General features: G+C 36.4%; 2 protein-coding genes across 2 annotated transcripts in view; one reads left to right on the forward strand and one right to left on the reverse strand.

Annotated features, from left to right (window-relative positions):
• LOC144443381 (neuronal acetylcholine receptor subunit alpha-7-like) overlaps positions 1-5,666 on the forward strand; it is a 34,275-nt gene extending 28,609 nt beyond the window's left edge. Inside the window, exons 5-9 of the mRNA XM_078132848.1 lie at positions 799-1,052; positions 1,375-1,569; positions 2,306-2,389; positions 2,634-2,743; positions 3,611-5,666. Of these exons, the coding sequence (XP_077988974.1) occupies positions 799-1,052; positions 1,375-1,569; positions 2,306-2,389; positions 2,634-2,743; positions 3,611-4,045 (1,078 nt within the window). The 3' untranslated portion in view covers positions 4,046-5,666. The remainder of the gene's footprint in view (positions 1-798; positions 1,053-1,374; positions 1,570-2,305; positions 2,390-2,633; positions 2,744-3,610) is intronic.
• The window catches only part of LOC144443383 (dolichyl-diphosphooligosaccharide--protein glycosyltransferase subunit KCP2-like), a 466,884-nt gene that overhangs the window by 389,158 nt on the left and 50,263 nt on the right, over positions 1-27,463 (reverse strand). The gene's annotated exons all lie outside the window — the stretch shown is intronic.

The following is a 27,463-nucleotide window of genomic DNA, read 5'->3' on the forward strand; positions in this document are numbered from 1 at the left end:
GTTATATAATTGTTACTTAAGGTAGAAACGCACTTCACAAACTCTGTTGCTATTCACTGAACAAAAACATTGTGCATATATATATACATACATATTTAGGATGACCTAACTGGATTATGTCTAATTATACCCTGGCACTAATATTGCATTTCAGACATTTTTCGCATTTCCTCTACCACATCAAACAAATTACGTCATAGAATTTTGAGTAAACGTAGATTAACTGCGATGCTGTAAATCCCAATGACTCTCATTTAGAATAAACATGTTTCAGTATAAGACAAAATTTAAAAATAAAAATGTTTTTTTTTTCCGATAAGAGAAAATAGGGTAGGTAGGTTAGGATTTTATTTTATTTTACATTCAAGTCTATTTTTAATTACTTCGACCCAAAGACAAGATACTCATTGGTCACAATACCTCGGTAACATTCGACGAGGTGTAAATTAAATAAGTAAATCATGAAGACAATTATGTGATTCAGAAGTAGACAAACACAATTTAAGCAGACTGTGTTGTTATAGGCTGAAATGACATCGTTTCTCCCTGAGGTTTAAATACACAGCTAAACCTTATCACCACTAAAGTATAATTTCATGTTTTCAATTTCATTTATTTATTTTTGTCACTTCGTGCTCAAATATTTCAAACACTTACATATGGCATTTGTGACTTATCCGTTACGTCATAGGCACAGCTATTTTTATCATTTTTTCCCCCTACAAATTCCATACGCTGAAAGTGACACACAGTATTTGCAATAATTAATGACTGCGGGTTTTTTTCGTTTATCTTCAGCGCTGATGAACGTTTTGATGGTACCTTTAAGGCTAATGTTGTAATTTCCTCTGACGGCTCGTGTTTATGGATTCCACCTGGTATAATAAAAAGCACATGTTTAATCAACGTAGCCAATTATCCCTTTGACCAGCAGGCATGTGATCTAAAGTTTGGGTCTTGGACGTACAATGGGTTTCAGTTAAACTTGACCAAAATGTGGCCGAAAGGAGATGTAGACAATTTTCTACCGAATGGTGAATGGGACCTTGTTGGTTAGTAAATTTTGTTTCTTTGAATAGTTAGTAGGGTATTCTTGAAATTGATAGCGACGACGACTACGGTGGTGGTGATGGTGTTGGTGGTGATGGCGGTGGTGGTGATGATAATGATGATGATGATGATGATGATGATGATGATGATGATGATGATGATGATGATGTTGATCACAACGACGATGATGGTGAATATGAAATGTTGACAAGAGTTAAACTTGCTAAATTAATTTCTCATCATAAGTTACAATATTAAATAGATATATTTTTGTATGTTTGACAATAATTCTTCTTTTTCTTCTTTTTATTATTATTTTGACAGATATTCCGGTTAACAGGCATGACTTATATTATCCTTGTTGTCCAGAACCCTACCCTGATATCACATTTACAATCCAAATGAAAAGACGGACTTTGTACTACAGTTTTAACCTCATTATACCGTGTGTTCTGATGTCATTACTCACCTTGCTCAGTTTTACTCTCCCACCAGATTCTGGTGAAAAATTAGCACTCGGTAGGCTTTATGCAATTATATTCACTTGAACGTATCGGTCTGTTTAGTTAAGTGTAGGCACTGTTACAATGAAAACCATGCCACCTGATGAAAAAGCGGTAACGTCCTCTGGTTCGACAGAAATGTCAACATTGCTACATTTGTCCTTTCATTGACTAACTGGACAACTCTATTTTACATTTTATCGCCTAGCGCTGTTACTAACAGTATACAATTACAATCGCCATAGTTTCCGTTGTATCAAAATGTTGTATTTGGTAGAATTATAGAGTCCACTTTGAGATGGAAGTTAGAAGAGAACTTTTGCAACCGTGATGGCATAACGGATAATTTGTCGGATTGAGCGGCCATATACTTCTCAGACTTCTTTCGTCAACACCTGTATACATTCGTTGTATGTCACATGACTGTCATATGACTGTCACAAGTTGGTTTAATTTATCTGTCGACACTTTGTCAGACACTGTACAATTTACTTCATAATCGTGAAAATTGCAATTCAGTTTTGAAATCAGTTGATTGATAGCCTTCGTCATCATGACACGGTTGTGTGAGAAATTCTGATATTTATCTGCAATTTTGATATTGTTATATAATATTTTATTCAGGAAGATTAATTAATCATTAAATTGTTAAATACTGAACCCAACAAATCAAACGGCTGCCACCACGGTCATTTGCAAAGAGTACTTGATTAATTTTAATAATATCAGCTTACATCTATCTTCTTTTTCAGGTATAACCATCCTATTGTCACTCACCGTATTCCTCCTGATAATATCGGAGAAAATGCCGCCGGCGAGTGTTGTGCCACTCATCGGTAAGTACACAAGTTGCTTTCAACACACCCGAAGCTTACACAGATTACATGTATGATTCTGTTATCGGTAGTTTGGCAATTAGTTCATATATAGCCAGTAAGTTTTGTGAATTTTAAATTTGTAAATCAAAATTTGCTTTGTAGGTAAAACTCTAGACGAGATTTTTTTTCTTGAAATGTCCAACCGTTTTTTTGTTTTGTTTTCTATGTTGACTGTACCTGTACATCTCATTGTATTTCATAGGTGTTTACTATGCCTTAACCATTATAATGGTGGGAATATCCGTGGTCTTCACGATTATAATACTCAATCTTCACCATAGACATCCGGATTTCTATGAGATGAGTTCTGCCGTGAGTACCTTTTGATGTTATTAAACTGAATTTGAATATTTTTACATCCCTGGTATGTATGTATGTATGTATGTATGTATGTATGTATGTATGTATGTATGTGTATGCATACATTTGTTTGTTTTATAAATTGGAATTTCAGGAAGCTTTTACTCGGTCGGAATTTTGAATTTTAACATGAAATTCCTGCTTAGTTTGTTTCTATTTCAAAATGCACGGTACTGTGAGACTGGTCGAATGATTGGCTGGTTTATTCACATGTCAGGTGTTCGGTTGGTTGATTTATGGCTCTTTGGTTGATGTACTGGCTGGCTGACTTATTGATTGATTGATTGATTGATTGATTGAATTGACATATTGATTAACTGACTGACTGATGACGTGACTGACGTGGACTGACTGACTGACGGACTGATTGACTGACTGGTTGATTGATTGATTGATTGATTGATTGATTGATTGATTGATTGATTGATTGATTGATTGATTGATTGATTGATTGATTGATTGATTGATTGATTGGTTGATTGATTGATTGATTGATTGATTGATTGATTGATTGATTGATTGATTGATTGATTGATTGATTGATTGATTGATTGATTGATTGATTGATTGATTGATTGATTGCAGGTTACGTTTATAACACCAGCAAGTACTCTTAAGAAATGTTCTTCTCTTTTCAAAATTCATGTTACAAATGCCAAGACTTTAGTGGTTAGGATAATTGCTTTACACGATTTCAATTGACAGTTGTGAACATCATCATTCGTATACCAACTTTAATAATTATTATGTAAAGACTCAACTTAATATTCGTCCCTACTTTAACTATACTATAATTTATTTCTTCCACTTTTTCAACAGAGTCGCTGGGTACTTCTTGATTTCCTACCAACCATACTATGCATGAAGAAACCACAATTCAGGACTGTGCCGGTTGTTCGATATCCAAATAGGAACGAAATGGTGAGAGTGGGGAACAGGTTAGCCAACACATTGACCACCTACGACCAATACCAACCCTATGGCGAGACTATCAATATCAAGGAACTCCACAGTGAGGATGAGACAGTTGGATTGTTGCCGACAGACACAGCATCGTTATTGAAGGATACCAATTCCATCTTAGAAGAACTCAAATTCATCACTACTCAGATGCGAGATCAAGACGATGAGGGCGCTGGAATAAACGAATGGAAGTTCGCTGGCATGGTGATTGACAGACTTTGTTTAGTTTCCTTTTCATTGTGGACTATTGTTAACACGGTTTACGTTGTTGTCAGTCCTCCGAGTGATTAAGGTGTTTTTATCGAAATGGGAAAAAACATGTCCAGACAGCCCTCAAATGGAAGCCGGCGAATAACCGGACGAAGACGTTGGAGATGTCAGATGAATATAAGACATGAGAATGTTCAAAGAAAATGTGCCTATTTCTTCGAGCTGTGAGTTAAAAAAACTATCATGTTCCGACAATTGCTACAATCATTGAAAATTCTTAATCCCCCCCCTCTTTCATTTTACCTGGACAGTAGTTACCGGTGTGGGGATTAAATTTTCTATGACGATGCAGACAAGAGACAACTAATTCCGGCACAGAAAAAAAAAGATCAAATCTGATATTGAATAAAATTATGTAGCAAACAGTACAGATTAATACGGTGTATCATATCTATCAGAACTTTGTTTTCGTAGACTAATTAATTGCCTCATGTCGGCACCACCAAATTTCCATGGCTGGCTATTGGTAACAGATGTCTCTATAGAAACAAACGGGAAACAGTTGCTGCAATATATAGTTGTGACGCAGACAACCAACACAATTAGTTGTTTTTTGTCTGTTGACGGCAGTTGTAAGTACTAGCTAATTAGTGCGAACTGACTTCAAAGAAAAAATTCACGTAAAAGCTTCCAAAGAACAAAGTTAGTGGTTTTTTTTTTACAACGTGCAATTATAGGCGAGTAATATTTTATGGGACGTATAAGAAAAAATGTGTGAATCGTTAGAAACTAGAATGGTAGGTCATTGCGTTGGACTCCAAAAGGCACCAAAAAGAAAATTTCAATAATGCATTTTAATACCTGGTCTTCCAAACTTGTTTTGGATTATAAGACAACTGTAAATATATTTTTTTGTGAATTTCAAATCTATTTTGACAATATAATATAAATTACAATTCCTGATCAATCAAGTCACACGATTTAAGCACACCGTTGTCGCAAAACCAATAGACCACTTTGCGGCAACAGCAAAAACAAAAATTCCCGGATGCAACAAAGGTAATGTTCTATTTGCAAGACCGCAAAATATATTCCGATTCGCAAGAATACCTGTCGGTGTATTCAAAGTTCATTGGCATTGCTGCTGATGTGGAGATGGTGTCAAACAGATTTTTTACACAATATGTGTGTGACTTTGGGATGTGCTCGGAAGGTACAGCCATATATGGTTATATTGTTAAAGTCGAAAGTCCGTTGCAATTCTGAAACCGGTGAACTGTCGTGAAGATAGAGGCAAGTGGGAATAAAGAGATCAGTGATACTGAATATCATTTTTAACATACGAGTTCCTTCGTATTAGAGTAACGATTTGGTATCACTTTACTACAACGAACCACAGACTAGCTGGGGATAGAAGTTCTGACAATGCAATGAGCCTTTTTTAAATCAACGTTTTAACTTTCAAATTAAGATTTTTGTGATATGATGATTATAATGTGTCTTTTGTTGATGCAATACAATGCCATGACCATTTGACTTTCATCTTTACTTGTTCAAAAATCTATACAATGTCATATGCATGTATTTGTATATGTATATGCATGCATATACACATACTGACAGGCATGTAGACAGACAGACAGACAGACAGACAGACAGACAGACCGACAGACAGACAGACAGACAGACAGACAGACAGACAGACAGACAGACAAGCAGGCAGGCAGGCAGGCAGACAGACAGACAGACAGACAGACAGACAGACAGACAGACAGACAGACAAACGGACGGACGCACACACACACACACACACACACATACATACATACATACATACATACATACATACATACATACATACATACATACATACATACATACATACATACATACATACATACATTCATACATACGAGATCACAATACTAAATAAAGTAAAAATGGCATTTCCATGCTATAATAGAACATTTATATATAAGTTGTTACAAAACAAGCCAAGATAGACGTGAACTAAACCCTCTATACATAAAGTATTTTATATAGTAGTACATACTTCTGTGATTAGCTATGTTATGCCAACCTGAGCTATATTATGACAACCTGCGTTTAGAATTATAATCTCTAGATAACAGAAGTAATACACGTCATCGATGTGAGTAGGGGTGTAATAAATTCTAGTTTGTGCCTATCTCAGCTGCCATAACAATATTTGGTTTTCAAAATCAAATGATGAGTTGGTACTCTTTACAAAATTCAGCATATGAGACCAGAATGAAACGGAGGTGACAAGTAAACTTCAGTTTGTGGACTAGTGTAGACTTATTCAATTAATTGTAGCAGACTAGAGTGTTGTTTACGAACTGGGCAAGTGTACTCTTTACTGATACACTTATATATTGGTTCAGAAGGCAGGACACGGAACTGCCGTAGAGGGCGGTCCTAGAGGCAGTCGTTAGAATTTACGTTGGAATTTACTAAATTTACATTTCCTATGCTTTTTCTTCAGAGTGAAAATAATGTTTGTAAGAAGTTAGCCAGAAACCATTTACGTAAATAAGCTTTTTAACATGATGTGTTGTTTTTATCATTTGGTTTAGCGGAGACATTAGATTTGATAAAAATTTCATATTTTAAATCGCGTATTGAGTCTTTTCATGTGTTTGATGAAGAATATTAATATTATCGTTGGAAGAGGATTTGATTCCAAAAATGGTTATGGCTGGTATATTCCACAGCCTGCTTACGGGGAAGTGGAAAATTACCTTCTCACGCTGTGTAATATCATGACAGTAGGCCCTTGATGACAATCAGGGTACACGATTTCCTAAAGATGTGGGTTTGAGGTCCGTATATTAGTGTGCTTCATGAACTAATACTTTGATATCTCAATGTATAATTAATGAAAATCAAACTGCAAACCCTTCTCACTGAATTGTTACAACTCATCGAATCAGGGGTACGTAATAAATCTCTGAGACGATCGAAATATCGCTAGCTGCGTTATCCAAACAGTTGCTAAGAAACAAGTTCTCTGTTGTTCTCATAGAAGCTATGTCATAGAATGGGCGAGCGTTTCACCGAATACAGGGCTTTGTTTTTAGTGATATTGAAACACGGAGATTTTGATTATTGTCGTAGTTTTATCAATACCAGGCATTCCTATGCCGGTCGGTTGTTATACCCATTCCTGTTGAAGTGGCTGAGGTTATTCACACATTTCTTCGAACAACATGGACAATATTTATAACTACTTGCTGCACTAGTTCTTAAACCCATTCCTCCCAGAAAGAAAACTATATGCGAATGTAAAATTTGTCTTGAACGTAGAAATCACGGAAAATTCTTACCTTTTGGATCATTCTATAGTGTCGCGATTGGAGGTCGCCATGTTGAATACGTCATCATTTTGTCACGTGACGTAACTTTACAGTAGTTTATTGGATTTCGTAGTTGGACATATGGCTTCTAGTATCGCAACTGCAAATGAATTTGTTTCCTAGCAGCTGATTCGTTAACGCAGCTAGCGATATTTGGATCGTCGCTAAGATGTATTACCTACCACTGCGAATTGTCCAAACATAAAAAATTAGTTGAAACGAAAGTATGAACATTCACATTTTTTATGCAAATTATGAGGCATCTGTCGACTGGAGGTTGTTGTGGGTACTGAGTACAAGCTATGCAAACAATCAAGAAGTATAAGACGGTATCGATCTAATGGGTTTTTGTTATAAATACGCCTTTACAGGCAAGTAAAGAGGGCGCTGCACATTTCCGTATGTGTGTCTTACTTACGGGGGGGGGGGGGTTCGTCGCCATCTTAGATTTGCCATCTTATGTAGTCCTCTTCCGATGACGTGTACTACTAAAACAGACATATATATATATTTATGGTCGAAGACATTACCCATAATGGTTGAAAAGTAAACCATTATAGTACCCACTACACAGGGTGTTTTTTTCAATCACTAAATATATGTCTAATTCGTGACTTTGGGTTTAATTCTTCAGTGAAAGGGGTTGCAATTGCCTAACAGTTAGTCTAGCTGCTAGACCTCGGGTGTTCTTCCGATACAATACGACACACGAACGAACATCGCTATCGAGGATGGGCAAGCCCTCACTGCGAACTTCGTTCGCTTATCGTATCGAAAGAAAGCCCGAACGTCTAGCAGCAAAACTACCTAACAGTCTGTTGTGACACCGAGTTTGAAATTTGACGGTTTTAGGTTAGATACACAGTTTGATCATTATAAGTCAATGTCGATTGAATTAAAACCAATTTTTCAATAAAACTGTTTTGTACTAAACTACAGTCTTCTGACTCAGTCACTTATTTACGTCATTATACTGTACTGTGGTGTACGATTATATGTTGATGTGGTGTTGTTTTTAGTTCTTTTTTATCTTCTGTTTTGTTGTACATATTTTTATTGAGAAAACTGACCGTGACATGAATGGACAATGCCTTGCATTGTTTTGCAACGTGACCACAGCCATCAATACAAGTTGACGTAAACATACGCACTGTAATTAATATATATATATATATATATATATATATATATATATATATATATATATATATATATATATATATATATATATATATATATATTATATTGATACTCACCGAGTTATATATATATATATATATATATATATATATATATATATATAACTCGGTGAGTATCAATCTGCTAAGACAGTGCTCTATACCGCAGTGGCAGAGCGCAATTATATATATATATATATATATATATATATATATATATATATATATATATATATATATATATATATATATATATATATATATAATGAACCCAGCAGTGAAGTTGCAGATCAAGTTTGGATTTTTTTTTCAAAAGTTGGTCCCGTACAAAGGAAAGTTCCCATTTAATCCTTTTATGGCTCCAACTAAACCCCAAAACCTGGGATTGAAACCTTCCCAATGGAGGTGTATCTGGTAAAGAGAGCGTTTGGAATGCCTTTTGGCTGTTTGTGGGGCTCTGCACAGATAAGAATGACAGGTTATGGTTTTTTTTTTACTGGCAACTGTGTTTTATATTTAAGATGTAAACACAAACAAACATTGAACAACAAACGACTCTGAAATGGTTTGTAATTTATTTAAATGGGTATTTTATATTTAAGATATAAACACTAACAAACATTGAACAACAAACGTCTCTGAAATTGCTTGTAAATTTATTTAAATGGGTATCATATACCGACATTAAACCACGTGCACTTCGAAATGATGTTTTTGCCGAAACTCAAATGAAATCATGCAGTAAATGATTTGTAACACCAGAATGAATTCCGTCGAAAATTAGAATCAGAAAGGTCACAAGTTACCATTTCAGTCGTACCAACAAGTACACTGCCATACATTTTGTTCGAAAGCGAGGTAGCATGGATGTGCCCCAGACCACGGTCCTTGGCATTGATAATAACAGTAACGATGGCAACGCTGTTGGTCATAAGTATTAGCATCTAAACAACCTTCCGAACAATCCAAACCAAGATAGTCGTCAGCTATAGAATAAATAATGATATAAAATACGTAAGAAAAGTGAAATCAGGAAATGCTATTTGACTTGTCAGTTGATCGGTTTTTCCGCAGGAAGTCTGGTTGTTTGTCATGGAACACTGCAGTGTATTTTAATATGAGAATTGTGATATGTGATGTGATGTGATGTGATGTGATGTGGTTTGGTGTGGGTGGTGTGGTGTGATGTGGTGTGGTGTGGTGTGGTGTGGTGTGATATGATATGTTGTGACGTGACGTGATGTGATGTCACATGTGAAGTATACTGTAGACCAGTCATGTTATTATTCTTTATTTAATATATTAATCCTCTCCCTCGCCCTCCTCACATCTCGACACGTAAATAAAATACCCCCATTGCTAGCATTTGCTGTTTGAATCATGTGTCCGAAAAGTACAAGTCTGTTAAAATTCAAAACCGAAGATCAATGAAATGACTAAAGCTCGCGAAGTTACACACAGGCGACGCTGTCAAGGTCACTTGGCAAAGCGAAAGGTACTAAGTTATTGCGCTACTGGGTTCAGAGGTCAAGCACGTCAACATTTTAAGAATTGCTGTTACTTACTAATGGTGAGACCAGCTCTAGCCTGAGCTCTGGCAGTACACTGGCATTGGTAAATACTATGGTCGCTTCTGTACAAACAATAAGAGTCGAGTTTAAAACGAGAACACGTTTTCCTGCAGTCCTCTCTGCAACTACCTAAATTAGGATAACATCCACTACTGCAATCAAGACAATCTACCACATTCAAGTGAGGGTTTTCACTTGGTGTGACCACGTCTTCTGATTTCGGAACGAGGTTTTCGGCTTCATGTTTGTGATGACCGTGTTCTACCTTTGTTGAGTTCGTGACCTCGTCGTGCTTTCTATGGCGATGATGTTGACGTTCCGGTCCTAAAAGATAATATAATCATTATTAAAAAAAAAACAGCTTACAAAACTTCAAACGGCACACACTGATTTGAGGTCTATAACCATGAAGGCTGAAGTCACCTGTATTCTGTTTGACCTTAATTTACATGAAAATAGACTGACATTTCCATTGGTGTATATCCTTGAAATACAACAGGTTGACCCTGATCCCTCAAAAAAAAATAAATGAATAAATAAAGTCTTAAGTTTTCACCGATATTTGCGATGCGAACACTGACCTTGTCTACACAAATGGTATCACAGGAAATGTAAATATTACCATATTGAAGAATTCTTACTTTCTTCAATTCCCATAGTGACAATTATTTGTTCATGGAGAGCAACTAGTAGAGCTTTCATCAAGTATCCAGGTATATTATGAAAGTAAAATCGTGACGTAATATTTTGGTTACCCCCCCCCCCCCCACACACACAGTAGTTGAGGTTACCAAACCTCTTCGCATCACCTCCATCACAGTACCGACGATGGTAAGTTTTAGTAAAACTGAGTGTGTATTATGTATATACGTATATGTGGTCACTTTAACTATATAAACCTTTAAGTTGCCAGACGTACATACGCCAAAAATTGCATTGCTCCGAACACAAGTCAAACAAAATAATATTATCATAATCGTAAGGTCTACCCATACTAGTATTCCATCAAATTGTCCTTCAATTCGACAGCAAAATAAGGTAACCTTATGATTGGCAAGTAAAAGTATCATCGACATACATATATGAATAGCGCAGATTTGATATGTTTCATGTTGTGGAAGATAGGGTGTTATTCGAAAAAAAAGTTAACTTACCCGTCATTCCTTCATTTTCATCAGCATTTATATGGGAAGCGAATATACTGTAAAACAATAGACCTAATACGACTTTGCAAATCCACGTCGTTTCAAAATTTCTCATGATTAAAAATCTGCTAATGTACGACTTCTTCGTCAATCTAATCAATGCGGCGATATGCAGCTTGAGTGTACATACACGGTCACAACCAAGCAAGGTCTGCCTTGGACAACTTTCAATATTTCTCTGTTATCGTTACACATCGGCTAAAAAGAAACGGATGTACACACACACGTGAAAAAAAGTTTCGGCGTGCATTGCGCGATATTGTATGACATCTCAAGGTGTTTGGCAGCATGGCCTCCACGTGATAGCGATGTGCTTTACACCTTCTTTCCAACGCGCCCATTTCCTGTCGCGACGTTTGACAACATACTAGACGAACACAGCCGATTTCTATACCATGTTTTAGATTTCCATTTTATACAAACATGATAACCTCCCTTGAACCTATACACGTGATACCAGTATGGTTTAAGCCAAACACACCCATTCTACAACAGTTGAATGTTCCCTTACAATACTACCTATTTTAAATAAAGGCAAAGCGCGAGAACAAATTTAAAAACCGTGACAGACATTTATCCTACACTGCAGCAATATTGAATACTTCATATTTTGTATAGGTAGGATACACATGGATAAAATATCACTCAGTGAAAACCCATCTTTCTAAAAGTTGAATAATGTCAACTTTTAATCGTTTTGGACTTAAATATTCAGCACCCATCAATCTGAAGAAGAATAAAAACACCTCCTAGGAGATCAATCTTTCTCCATTTGTCAATTAAACTGTCAAATTATTTGTCACATAAAAAATGTACACGTGTTAAATAACATGTCATACTTTCACAGGATTTTTTTCTTCTTGATATTGGAAAATGCCCCTGATGCGGGAATAATGATCGCATATACATAAATTTAGGTGTACAATACAGTAAGCTGAAGACATGGGCATTTTCGAATAAGGTCTTGGTTTTTGAAATGTATGTGAGACAAATAACCCAACATGCCAATGGTCTAAGTTACAACAATCCTAATATATATATATATATATATATATATATATATATATATATATATATATATATATATATATATATATATATATATAGTTTTGGTAGTACTGGAACTCTTTCTTGGGTGTAACTCGGAGTTTCACGCATATTGCGATCATCAGACACTCTGATGAGTGTCTGATGATCGCAATATGCGTGAAACTCCGAGTTACACCCAAGAAAGAGTTCCAGTACTACCAAAACTATTACGCTCTGCCACTGCGGTATAGAGCACTGTCTTATAGCAGATTGATACTCACCGAGTTATATATATATATATATATATATATATATATATATATATATATATATATATATATATATATATATATATATATATATATATATATATATATATATATATATATATATATATATCATTGACTGGACATGTCAGAAACACACCTTTCATGGCAAAACCATCCGTTCCTGAAGTCACCTGCGATTGTATATCATGCACTACATGAAAAGCAGTTTCCCTTCAGAAAAGTGCAGTGTGATTAAACTTGTTGGATGACAATTTTCAAGAAAAATTATCTTTAGAGATTTCTTTTTGGCTGCTGTATTATTTTTTTAAATGTGAAGGAAGAAAGACTATTGGCTTCGAAATCAAACTAACTATAATGTGACAACTTCAGACTTATTGATGGATGGCCTTGTAACCATGGAAACATTTTTTTCAAAGTAATTGATTGTTTTCTGTATAATATAGCCTAATGCTTAACATTTGTTTTGATCTTGGTTGCTAGAGGGAGCTATTTATATTTTTTCCTTCAGCTAGCAATTAATAACCAGTATCGTAGTACGTATTGTATATGGAGTATTCACTGAATAATATTTACAGTTAGTAATTAAGTTTTAGTAGAGGATTCCGATTTGATTGAAAAAAATGAAAGAAAGTAGATACGCATGTGATGCAAGGCGGACAGACTACAAATTTCATAAAGAATCGTCATAATTTGGCAGATTATGGACACTAGTACCAGTCTGAAGTATTGCATACAGTGGGGATCAGTGAGAAAAAGGATCGGCCGCTGTTATAAGTTTAAGGCTTAATTTCGCTCTCCTAAGTCAGTTTTGTGACAAGACGTTAAAAGTGCACCATCAGCTCATGTCACGTGATCCAAGTTCTGTTATTGTGTGCAGCCAAATAAGAGAGGATGGAACAAGTCAAGTGTTACGTCGCTCTTAATGACAATTTCTCACAGACATATTAAACGTAGTAACATAGTAATCTGTGTCGCCAAGTACACTGTATATGAACCGTTGCAAAGCCATGTTCATGCAAGCTTAGTTCCTGGATGGCGGGACATTCTACATAAAGTCAATTAGTGAAGTATGCTGATCAAGTTAGAACTGTTGGATTCTAGCTAGGTTAAATTTGTAACCTGAACCCTGTAATTTGAAGTACTCTGCTTGAGCAATGAACCATTGAGATATTGGAAGCCTCAGATTCTAGCGTGTAGAGTTTGTTACCCATATATTTCTCAGAAGATTTCCAGTGGATTAGATTATTTGAAGAAGTATAGCGCGACCAGTGTCAAGCTAGTGAATGTTTGTTTTTGGAACGTCATCGATTTGTGTGCTGGTGATCATATCATTGACGTGCGTGTTGATTAAAGTAAAGCGTCATCGATTTGCGTGCTGGTAAAGCGCCGTGAGCCGCATAAAAGGACAGTGATTTGGATAACTTTTTAAAGAACATATTTCTAGTGATAAGAAATCATCCATTGTGATAATGGATAATTATTTTGTGTATCGTAATTGTTTTTGGAAACACTCCAGATCTTATACAATCATTATAGTACAGCAGATAATAATGTTTTTCTTTTTAGAGTACGTGGTACAATAACATGTTGTTGTTTTTTACATTATATACAGCTAACTTTTTGTCAATTTATGGAAACATCGTTTTCCACTACTGTTGTGATTATTTCTTGTTGGTATTTCGTAAATATAGTTTGTCAACCTACTTGTGTGTTAAAATTGTCTATAGCTTTCACCTCAGTGTAAATTGGGTTTTTAGAAGTCAGTAGTCGAACCACGAACAACCCGTGTGTGTATTCTTATACATTTCTTTCGTGTGTTTTCCTGTATCCCATGTACTTTTATGAATGGGCCATAACAGATTTACACTCTAAATGACACTCATCATCTCAGTTAGTTTTCCATTTTATAAAGCATTTTTTTAAAACACTGACATATTTTCAAGTCTCTGTACTTTTAGAAAAGATGTCCTAAATGAAATAGTTGATGTGTGAATTTAACGCAGTTTTGGTAATTTTATCTTCTTTTAATTTATTTTATTTCTATTTTTACTAGTTTTGTAAATATTGTAGGCATTTTAGTCTTTCCAATTTCAGAGTGTCTGTAAATGGGGTAATCCTGTAGACATCTCAAATAAATAAATAAATAAATAAATAAATAAATAAATAAATAATCTAAACGTCAAATGTAACCAAGACTTGACCCTCAATTCGTTGATCTTCGCTTGTTACTTTCAGCTTAACCTGGGGACATTCAAACTTTGTCAATAAATAACGTGAGTTCGAATGACATAGGGAAATATCCTACAAAATTGGACTTCAGGTGTTATAGACTAAATGTAGGTAATTTTTAAATACTGTTTTATAATATGTCGTTCAGCAGTTCCTATCGGGACAGTAACGTGCAATTCATTTTAGATGATACTCAAGTATAATTTCAAGAAATCCTCTCAAACTGTGAAACTTTTTCCACCTCTATATTGTATTTGGGTTTTCTGTGTTCTGTGTTGAGAGGACGCAACCAAAATCAACCAAATTCTCACGACACGTTATAATTATTCAGGGCGAAATGTTCTGTGAGATCATTTGTGTGGGTCGAAAATCAAGATCATTATTATTTTCGTCAACATGTTCAAACTGACCCTTGCATTCAACCTGTCCGTGCTATGTTTTAAAGTGGTCATATGGATTAGGATTTTGTATTTATTGTGAACTTTTTAATTAAAAAATTTATCATGTTTTCCTATTCGAAAATTGAGTGCCTTAGAGGGGACACTGTCACTACCCATGCACTCCCATAAGAGGGCGCCCTCTAAGGAATTAATTACGCAGGCTGAGGAGTCCACTTTCAAACTTTCAACCTATAGTACGAGTAGGAGTGGGTGAATATGAATTTATTAGTTATTAATTTGAAATCAATTTGAGAAATTTTGACCCACTAGGGTTGGTTTTTCGCAAACTCTAACCAGTACAGAGTTAGTATAGCTACCAAAGTCAACCACGCCATATTTTTGGAGTTGATGTTGTCCGTCGTGGCTTCTAAGACCAGAGGAATGACCGGCGCCAAAAGTCAGGGGCAGACTGGCAGAACACTGATGAGCGATTAACCGCCCCGCAGTCAGATTTTGAGAACCTACCAACGAATTCCTACGAGAACATCAAGGACTCGTGACGGAATTCGAAGCCATTAGAGAACAGCTGGATCAGTAGTGTGACGGAGAATTTTCGTATATCGCCAAATACTGGATGGGACGGCCAGTATGCCCGGATTCAGCGAAGTTACAACAAAGGGGGCCATGCCAAGGGGTTTCCAACACCGTTAGTAACGCTCCCGCTAAGTCCGTAGACGAAATACGACAAATGATGTCAGCTGATCGTCAACGACATCAAGGAATACGGGAACAATAACGGCAGTATATACCAGACTTCTTCAAGTCAGATCATCCGAAACCTGGTAAGTCTCAGTCCGGAGTCTCAGTGTTCCAAACTCGTAAAGATAACACTAATACTCATGGTCGCATGTCCATATATGGCCATGGCCGCCCAACTGAGGCCCCACGGTAGAGGGAAAGAAATCACGTACGACACCATGGCCCTTAACGAGTTTGTCGAATTTATAAAACAATTTTATCATGGTTTCCTACTTGAAAATTTAAGGTGAAACAGCATATGCCAAGTCCTTGTTTGTTCTTCAATAAATTACAGAAGGGTAATAAAGGCGTACACAATTTGCTATTGAACGTACAATAACAAACTTTTTACACAGATATATGAACCTGGTCGGTTGACTTACAAACTAAACGCTACCCAACAGCGCTATATCAAACTGTGTATAGTTAGGGGCGATGTCAATGTTGGATAAAACACTTATTTAAGTGTCTACAACCATATTATTTATGAAGAGCTTGCTAATGAGACCTGTGACCCCCTATGTTCAAGATCAAATAACCAAAATGTTCAAAGAGTATATGTACACATCAGTCATGCATGGGCCAATTTCAAACAAACCTGGCGCAAACATCTTTACAGTATGTAGTCCACATTATGAAAATTACTTTGACTTTCACAAATATATTAATTTGTTCATATTTGTTGCAAAAAAATCTGATTTTATGACCTTCACAATAGTTAACGTTAAAGTGAATGGTCGCCATATTTATTTTTCATAAAATTCAGATTAGTAAGTTGAAATGTAGTGTATGTCCTCGATGAAGACTTTCATTTATGGATTACCAATTCAATGGTTTGATACATGACATGTGAATTTTGCACGACTTGTCTATTCATATAAGTAAACCAATACCAATATTTTGCCGTCAATCTATATATTAACTTTTTACATATATTCTATCACAGCATTCTGCATATTACAAAGCTATGGCGATATTCGCTCACTAATTTTACGTCGAAATTATTTTTGTATAAGAACGTTTCTCTAAGATAGCGACTATATATGTTTTACTATCAGGTCATATTGTAATGTGATAAATATATGTCTACATGTTTGCCTTATACTTTATGCCAAAATATAATTAGTGTTGTGACACATTTAAGAGTATATAATCAATTCACCCTGATGAAATGACAAAATGTGTTCATTTCGTAGTAACTCATGTGTGCATGTGAAATGTGCCGAACAGATGTGATGTTCCAATCTGACAACTTTTATCTATCTATCTTTTTTTCTCTCGTAAGAATCATTCAACCCGTGCTGAATGGCAACATCTAACCCTACTCTCAATTTCCTGAGTGTGTTTACAACGTCATAATTAAGTTTAATAATTGATACATCAAGACTGACTATTAAAGTTCATCAAGGAAAACGTTAACAGCTTGGTTTAAGTATCCCTAGGTCGATTACAATGCCACAGAGGTCTCATAATACAAGCATGTACATAAGGGTGACTTCAAAACTAGAATTGGTAAGTAGCTTATAATGATCTTCTGTGGCGGTAATGTTGAGGTAGATCAATGTATTGCAATTCATCTTCCTGCCAGTGCCACAGGTGAATCGGTAGAATCTTGTTATGTTATGTTATGTTATGTTATGTTATGTTATGTTATGTTATGTTATGTTATGTTATATATTATATGATATGTGTCGTGTTTGCGCCCGAGCTTTATTTTGAGTGAGTGAGTGAGTGAGTGAGTGAGTGAGTGAGTGAGTGAGTGAGTGAGTGAGTGGGTGGGTGAGTGAGTGAGTGAGTGAGTGAGTGAGTGAGTGAGTGGGTGAGTGGATGAGCGTGTGAGTGCTCGCATTGATGGACGGACGTCATGTTTGTGGGAATTATTGTGAAGAGTTTGTTCATATATTTGTTTGTTTGTCTGTCTGTCGATCTGTCTGTCTGTCTGTCTGTCTGTCTGTCTGTCTGTCTGTCTGTCTGTCTGTCTGTTTCTGTCTGACTGACTGACTTCCTGCCTGCCAGCCTGCCTGCCTGCCTACCTAACTGTTGACTCTGTGTTCTTCTTTCATCTTGCTTTCTATGGTTCTTTGACCGTTGGGGAAAGGATGCACAAATCCCAGACTACAGTGAATCGTTCAGTATAGACACCAAGTTAGGGGGTTATATATATCATTTAGGATATGTTAAATTCAGATAATACTTCTTTCTTTCTTCGAAGACATCAAGTGTTGAAATCCGTCTACATGCGAAATACAGCACGATAAGCTTACTTACTGACTGTGTATCCTTCTGCTGAAATCAAGAGTGTTCTTTTTTTTGTACCAGGTCGCGATTCACCGATGCTTTTGTAGCAGAGTTGCGACAGATCGTCGGACGAGCGTCGGGGAGTGTCCTTTCAGGTGAGTTCATCCCATGTTTTCGCATTGACTAAAAACCACCCCACACTTGCCGAAAATACATTGTTAACATTAGAATTGTGCAAGACAATTAGTATGTCTGTGACGTAGTCGTAAAGAATACAGTAGATAGGTTATGTAGACAGGTGAAATCGAACAATTTACGGAGCAGGATCCTTGCGTCATCGTGCAAAATTTCTTACAAACTGTTATATATAATAAATACATTTGACCTGTCATAGCACGTTCTTTGGGATTTGTGAACGACTTTCGAGCGTTATTACGATACATATAAGTATATATATAAATTTATAAAGAAGGCCAGATTAAGAATTATAATTAGCAATGCCCCATCATAAAAAATATATACTCCTAGAATTGACGTGGTATCAGCTTTGAAAAATACCCCCAAGAAACTCAAAGGTTAAGTTGAGTTCAATAGCTTACGTGTAAAGATCATGAAAATATTAGCGCGAAGGGATTTTTTCATGACATTGAGTGATCGAAGTCTTACCCCAAGAGTATGATTATATGCCATTTGAGTAAACTTAAACGTACGAAACCAGATACACCATATACATAATACTCGAGAGTATTGTGTATTTGGTGTATGTTGTATTTAGTATATCTAAGTTTCTTCAAATGTCACATTCTGTTACACTAAATCAAATCCCCTGTGCTATCAAGTACCTAGCATCAATACTTATTATTTTCATCAATACTTATACTTTTTGCATCATCAGTACTTGCGTCTAAGACTACTATATGTGGAGTGAAAGTAATATGTGCGGTGAATGACGTGTGGAAGGTTGAACGTCTGTGAAAGTCTGTACGTTAAACACGTAAACACGTACTATTGTGATCTATTTACTGAAGCCGTCAACCATTACTTGCTTTTGAAAGAACAAAACCCAGTATTAGTTATGCCATGAACTGTTATTGAATTTGTGATAACGAGTATTTGTAAAACCGAATTGAGGACCCCGAATTCAGACATTACCCGGTCTTTGCATTTGGCCAAAGTCCTAGTCAAAGAAATGAATGTTTTATTACAATATTTACTAAAATATAGTTGATATATTGATATTAAGAAGTATTAATTCCAATATAGTTCACATAGGTGTAAAGACAATAGGTACTGTCACATACGTCTAAAGGCATGACGTTCTAGTTGTAGCGGCCTTCGTTTCATGTTCCAGGACGCTCATTATTACGCATGGCCTATTGTTATCTCATGACGCTCGTTTACTATTGTGATTTAATTATTGTAACGACCAAAGTGTCGGATGTTTGATGGCTAACTGATCTTAGTATACCTGGCCTCGGATCTTGGAACTGTGAGCATCTGTCTCACCTGGCCTCGGCTTTGAGTGAGGCCGAACTCAGGGCTCTCACGAAATAAAGTCTACGTTCATGTTTTACTCCATACATCTTCTCCTTTTGCACTTTATCTTTCACTAAACCCTTACCTGCTGTGTTGATTCCACATATTGCGATTCTATGACGTTATTTGTGCGTATATTGAAATGTCACGGAAAGCGCTATTATACTATAAGTATACTGCTCAGGGGCAACGCTAGAAAACGATTTGAATGCTACCGACGAAGGTTTTGCATCGACATTACAATTATAGTAGTCTAGACTAGTTTGGTTGTGGTTTTATGTTTACAGTATTTTCACTCAAGTGCAATAGCTTTCATACTTAGCTTGCTCAACTTTAATATTATTGCATGCATGATGTACCTTTTTGTGTCCATGGTGCCACCCATTTAAACCGAACCATTAAAACTGGTAACACGAACTGGCACTACTCAATGACATGTTATCACGGTTTCCGACTCCTAATAAGCAACCTGCGACGGCCGGTGATACATGCAAGAGAGTTGTCAATCAGGTGCACTTTTCAACCTTTCAATAAGTCTGTACAAGCATCAAGGACCACGTGAGATAAAGAAAAATCAACTCCTTTCAACAGCAGAGTGGTCGACTGATATAATTATTGATTTAATAGCGTTGGTACAAAGAATGTTTCAGAAGTTAGAAGATTATTGTACTCAGATTGGAGTCGTCAATAATCAACCATTAAATTAGAGAGCGTGGAAGGTTTTCTGGGTTTTAACGTAACGCAAAATCCATTACGTGTGCTGTGAATGTCATGCATTGTCTGGGGCGCATGATAGTGTTCGTTGTCATGGATACCTACTCGTAATATAGGATTTGATGATTTCTCTTTAGATGAGAGTTCGAGGCGGTCATTAAAGTGTTATTGTACCCAGTCTCGTCCAGTGCTGCAGTACAATCCGGCAAGCGACAAGTAACTTTTCCCGAGAAATTTAATATAGCTCAGAGAGACAATATCATGCTCCAGAACATCGAATTTTAAATGAAAAGAGGAGAACACAGACGGTTGGCATCTATGAAAGGTAAAACGTGCTTCTGCATATATATCGGATGGTATGATAATATTGGTGTAAGTCAACAGACCGTGATTCACTATTGGATGGGATGTTATTAGATGTATATTTTAACAAAAGAGTAATCAGTTTTTCTATCAATTTTTTGCGTGGATGATATCGTTTTTACCGAAAAACAAGTCACATTTCGCAACGCGTGCGTCGTTTCAATAAGCTAACGCATTGCTGATACCATCAACAAGTCGTTTCTCACCACATGGTTATTAATATAACACGAGCAAGGAAAATTACAGTAAGTTTTTTTTCTCAATATTTTCTCTCAGTTCTTATCCTCTCCGCGACATATTACTTTGATTCCATGATAATTTCTATGATTCCATGATAATTTCTATCAATCTATCTATCTATCTATCTATCTATCTATCTATCTATCTATCTATCTATCTATCTATCTATCTATCTATCTATCTATCTATCTATCTATCTATCTATCTATCTATCTATCTATCTATCTATCTATCTATCTATCTATCTGTCTGTCTATCTATCTATCTATCTATCTATCTATCTATCTATCTATCTATCTATCTATCTATCTATCTATATATCTATCTATCTATCTATCTATCTATCTATCTATCTATCTATCTATCTATCTATCTATTAATCTATCTATCTATCTATCTATCTATCTATCTATCTATCTATCTATCTATTAATCTATCTATCTATCTATCTATCTATCTATCTATCTATCTATCTATCTATCTATCTATCTATCTGTCTGTCTGTCTGTCTGTTTGTCTGTCTGTCTGTCTGTCTATGTCAGTCTGTCCGTCCGTCCGTCCATATCTATCTATCTATCTATCTATCTATCTATCTATCTATCTATCTATCTATCTATCTATCTATCTATCTATCTATCTATCTATCTATCTGTTACAAACTAAATGTAGCGACAATTTACTCCCCCTCCCTTTCATGTTTTCGTTCACTAACTCTGTTTGATACAACCACGCAGAAACCACCAATAACCTGCGCATTTCCCCTCCATTTTTCTAATGATGGCAAACTGTTGATGTCTGCATTGGATAACTGCATGGAACACACGTTAGTTCATTTTCATATAGACAATATATTTCATGTATATACATATTTTGTGATGGAATTTAGACGTCTTGGGATGTGTAAAGTTAGCTTAAGATATTTATAACTACAAGACGATATATATCATACTTTGCTACGTTCTGAGTAAAGTCTAAACCCGATCCGCTGACTATGCCTGGTGTTCCACATTTACTGCAATCACGGATTGGATACAATTGCACGACACATTGTCTTTTGTCCAGCAACAAGAACCATTACGCTTGCTGATGTAATTCCAAACAGAAATGTAAGTACAACATGTTGTCAAAATGTTACTGAAAACAGATGTGTAACGTTATATCATATATAGTGCCTTTAACCTTAAGCTTCTAAAACAGACAATCAAAACACACATGGCGAATAAAGATGCTACTTCCCCACAACCTAAACAACATAATTTTCCAAATTCACAATCGGGTTGAGGTTGATAGAATTTCATCTCTCTCTCTCTCTCTCTCTCTCTCTCTCTCTCTCTCTCTCTCTCTCTCTCTCTCTCTCTCTCTCTCTCTCTCTCTCTCTCTCTCTCTCTCTCTCTCTCTCTCTCTCTCTCTCTCTCTGTCTCTCTCTCTGTCTCTGTCTCTGTCTTCTTGTCAGTTCATCTAAGCTTGATTGTCTGAGCGTTCTAGAAGTGTATAGATGGAATGCATCTATTTGTAGCGTGTGCCTGCAGAAAGTGAGTAAGACGCAAATAACGAATCGGCAGTGAATAAAAGAGGTATCCATGACAGAATGACGCCAAAGAGACACCCTAATTATGACATAAATATCCAAAGGCTCTAAGAACACACCCTCGTGGCTGCGTCGATTGATAAACTGGTACATACACATATGTGTACGGAGGTGTATAGAGAGATATGTAGAGAGAGAGAAAGAGAGACAAAAATTAAAGACAGCTAGAGACAGGCAGATACAGCGAGAGATACAGATAGATACAGTCAGACACAGACAAATGACAGGCGAGAAGTGCATGTACTATAAAGGACCACATGGACAGTAGTTTCTGTCTGTCTGTCTGTCTGTCTGTCTGTCTGTCTGTCTGTCCGTCTGTCTGTCTGTCTGTCTGTCTGTCTGTCCGCCCGTCCTTCCGTCTCTCTCTCAGTGGTTGTGATTCTGTATTGCTTTGTCCGTCAATCTTTCTTTCCATACCCTTCCCTCTATTCTGTCCTTTGCTAGCACTATTTCTCTGTGACGTTATGTCTCTTTCCTTCTGCTCTGGCTCTATCTCTGTTACACAGTGTGTGTGTATGTGTGTGTGTGTCTGTCTGTGTCTGTCTGTCTGTCTCTATGTCTGTCTCTGTCTGTCTCTCTGTCTCTGTCTCTATCACACACACACACACACACACACACACACACACACACACACTCTCTCTCTCTCTCTCTCTCTCTCTCTCTCTCTCTCTCTCTCTCTCTCTCTCTCTCTCTCTCTCTCTCTCTCTCTCTCTCTCTCTCTCTCTCTCTCAGGCAGATTGGTTGGCTGGCTGTTTTGCTTCCTGTCAATTACAAATGTGCAAATATATCAAATGGTAAAATCATATCTTCCTTTAACTCAGTAAACTGTTATTGTCGCAGACTTTAATATAATGATCCATCTGTCTTTCTATGTAATGCTTGCTATGAATAATTAAAATTAATCATCTCGAAATCAGTGCTATTATTGTTGTAAACTCACAGACAGACACTATAGCTTATGGCGCCGTCAACACTCTCTGTGACGTCACCACACATGGATCAACTACACCTTACACTGTGTCGTGTGCTGAAGAATAAAAGCCCAGCTTAACACGACAAATGTTGTCACTCTCCCGTTCTTGAATGACGCACACCATTTCTCACCAACGAAACGTGATCCATCGTCTGGTCGAACGAGGGCGCTGTTCTACTACCGTGACAGAGGCACTTCTAAAGGCAACGACTTAATATAGACAGCCTTGTTTAACATACAATAAACTGTTACACTAAACAGGACTGGCATGCAGATGTGAACAAATTCAATGTTTTAACACAACCCAATATATACACCAAGTAACAATTGTTGTCTTTCGAGGGTTGCTTTCAAATGATAAAAATGTTCAACTCACTTCCTTGTTCACTTGATATTTATTCTACTTCGCAAACTCCAGACAGACCGTCGACGGTCAACGCCAAGTACAAGTTTGTGAACATTATTTTTGGAGTGACATCTGTAAAATGAGTTAGTTTCTTTCTCCGAATTGAATTCATCACACCATTGGGGTATGTCAGATTTCTCATCCAAATCTCTTTGTCAGAATTTCAAGTCCCCGAACTAGCTTTCCGACCAGGAAGTCACTCACCCTGAAGAGTGAAAGTAGGTAAACCACTGCATTATAGGAAATAAGTCATTAGTTGGTAATTCAATTTAACTAAATTCGATCACTGTTCGAGGGTTAGTTACATTTCCGTTTACTGTTACTGGCCGTGATTGAAGTAGGTCATAAATTCAGTCTCGGTTATCTTAATTAAGGCATGACGAAGGTGTCGTGACTGACGGTGACTCTAACTAGGGCAATGATCACGAGTCGTTGACAAGATTCACACGAAGTGGTTGTTAGCTCATAGTACGGTAATGTCTTTCACGAAGCTCTATTGCGCTCAGACCTGGTGTGATTTCTAAGGTAAAAATGAGAGAGAGAGAGAGAGAGAGAGAGAGAGAGAGAGCGAGAGAGAGAGAGAGAGAGAGAGAGAGAGAGAGAGAGAGAGAGAGAGAGAGAGAGAGATATATATATATATATATATATATATATATATATATATATATATATATATATAAAATAAAATATATACAAAGCGGTTCTAAAACTGTTTGAGAAATGTTGAAGGTTTGAGCCAAATTTTATTTACCCTTCAACGTTTAAACTAATTTATTCATAATCTTAACAAGTGTGAGGTCAACTATAGTGGAGACCACAACTACGTACATTGATACGACGAGTTCAATATGTTAACAGTCGATGGCATTCCCCCTATCTTTTATGTGTTTTAATCGAAATATAGTGTAAACGCTCTTTTCAGAACAAGTGCAACAATGTATACATGTACAATGTACATATATATCTGTATAATGAAAGTACGCCACGCTACGACGAATCGATGTACCTCACTGTTAGTTTCTATCACCTTACTCTCATGTTAGTTCCACTATTTAATATTTACAAGTAATTCATGAAATAAAATAAAATCAATTTCAATTGCTGTCACTCGATCATAACATCACTGCTGAGTTTCTTGTATACGTCGCATACACAAAGAACTCTTCGCAATAGTTAAATGTATTATACAAATTATGCTGGGTAGGATCTCTTCATTTCCTGCAGCACACCGGTTACTTGAAAACAGCGACCAGCACAGGAAATGAGCTCTTCCCGTGATGCCGCAGTGGCGGTGGTTTGAATGACAATCGCTGTCGAAACCTAATATTGAAGTTTTCCCCACACTAGTACATGTATGGAATTGCCTGCAGCTGTTAACTGACGTCGTAGGCAAACTCATATTGATATCACATCTGCAGAAAAGCAATTAACTCTTCTTCCGCAGATAAATTGTAAAAAATCCCCCAAAAAACCCATTAAGTTTAAGATTGGAAATATCAGCTGAGATTGTATATGACTTGATAATTAGAAACTTAAATACATAAAGACAAGGAAAGGTGTTTTATTTCTGTATGTCCTGATGTTATTACTGAAGGTGAATTACATCATAAAAGTGTTAATTTGCGAGATTTTAAGGCTTACCATGTGATTTATTTTCAAGATTTTATCGTGACACATGTAATTTATGTGGTCTGGAGGTAACTTCGAAACATGGAGTCGCGTGCTTAATCTTGCTTGTATGAGTGGATACATAGAATATATCGTCATGAATATGAATGCCATGGTGTTGCCACTTTTACTCCATCTTGCCTATATGGATGGATACAAAAATACCATTGCCAACTACGCTATCAATATGTGTCAAACGAACATAGTTTCTGGAGAATATGCTTATTCGTAGCGATAGTCGACAGTTCGTATTCGTCGCTGGTATAAATCCTCATCAATTCAGGCAACTTTACACGTCCCTGTGCTTTGAAACATGTACAATTCACATACTACGGCTAATTTTGGCATCATTCCCCTCACGTCCTTTAATTTCCGCGTCTAAATAATCCCTGCCAATCAAAACAAAAAGAACAGTCACTTTTCCTTTCGACCATATATCTAACACTTTTCCAGCCTGAAAGACCCATTCGCTGTTTCCGCTTTTGTAATATGCTCAACGAGAAGAGAGTGGTTAATACATATGTATCAAAAGGATCAACTTGAACGCACGACTGGACCTCTCAGACTAACAATTTTTCTCATCGACAAAAAACCCCCAGATAATTATGGTTCTCGAAATTGGCATATCGGCAAATAGAGGAGAACAATAAGTAAACAGTGAGAAATTCGGCACTTTGATACATATATTTGAATAGAATGTATAATCGGAACAGCGCAATATATTATTTGCATTTATAATTAGACAAATACTGATTTCATTCAACTTTATAAGAAGTTTGTAAGTAAACAATTCATCGGTACTATTGTCAAAGGCAGTCTAATATGTGCTGCGTTTTGCTCAATTGGATGTGTTTGATTATTCGAAGCACCTACCCAACAATACAATGACTCTTTTTTGTTTACTGATAACTACTCGTACCGTGACGTCAGAATGTGATGAATAGTGTGATTTAGATTGAACGAATAGATTCCCCGCATAATTATATATTACCTACCTACGTATCCATCAAATCAGCTGTCGTTAAATATGGTAGGTTCTCAGAGTTTTAATCCGAGGTGAAGCATTCATTGAATTAAAATGATGGCCGTTATTTCAGTTAATGACATTTTTTAATCAATTACCAGGCTTATTATGAAAAACACTCTCTTTGATGACCACAATGACGTACTCAGAATTAACTTAAATTTTTTTGTAATTCATGGTTTGGCTGTATAAGTTCAAGTTAATTTTTATGCAAGTAAGGGAGAGTGAACAAAACTATGTAATTTATAGTTCGTAATCCGCGGTCTGAGATTGAATCTGTTACGTTCCATGCTGTGGTTGTTAATTTCCTCATTCAAACTCAGAGTTCCGAATGTCTGTTCGGTAATTACCTTTAATTAACTGTGCATCAAACTTTGCATTCCATTACATACATTCCAAAACCTTAGACCACATTCTCCAATTACTTGATCTTTAACTAGGTCCCCCAGAGAACGTGAGATACATGTAATTCATCGAATATAGTGAAAATAATCATGTATTTTTTAAGGCGACAGGGGGCGCTCTTTAATAAGTCGACAAATTTAAGGCCAACTCGGGTGACGCACAAGTTGACTGAAAATATCACTTGCAGACGAACGAACAGGGACTTATTTGAAAGACATGCATGTTGTTAGCTTGAATGTCAAGCAATCTAAGTTATTTTGGTGATTGTATATATTATTTGTACAAAT

This window comes from Glandiceps talaboti, chromosome 12 (genome assembly GCF_964340395.1).
Source record: "Glandiceps talaboti chromosome 12, keGlaTala1.1, whole genome shotgun sequence".
Lineage (NCBI taxonomy): Eukaryota > Metazoa > Hemichordata > Enteropneusta > Spengelidae > Glandiceps > Glandiceps talaboti.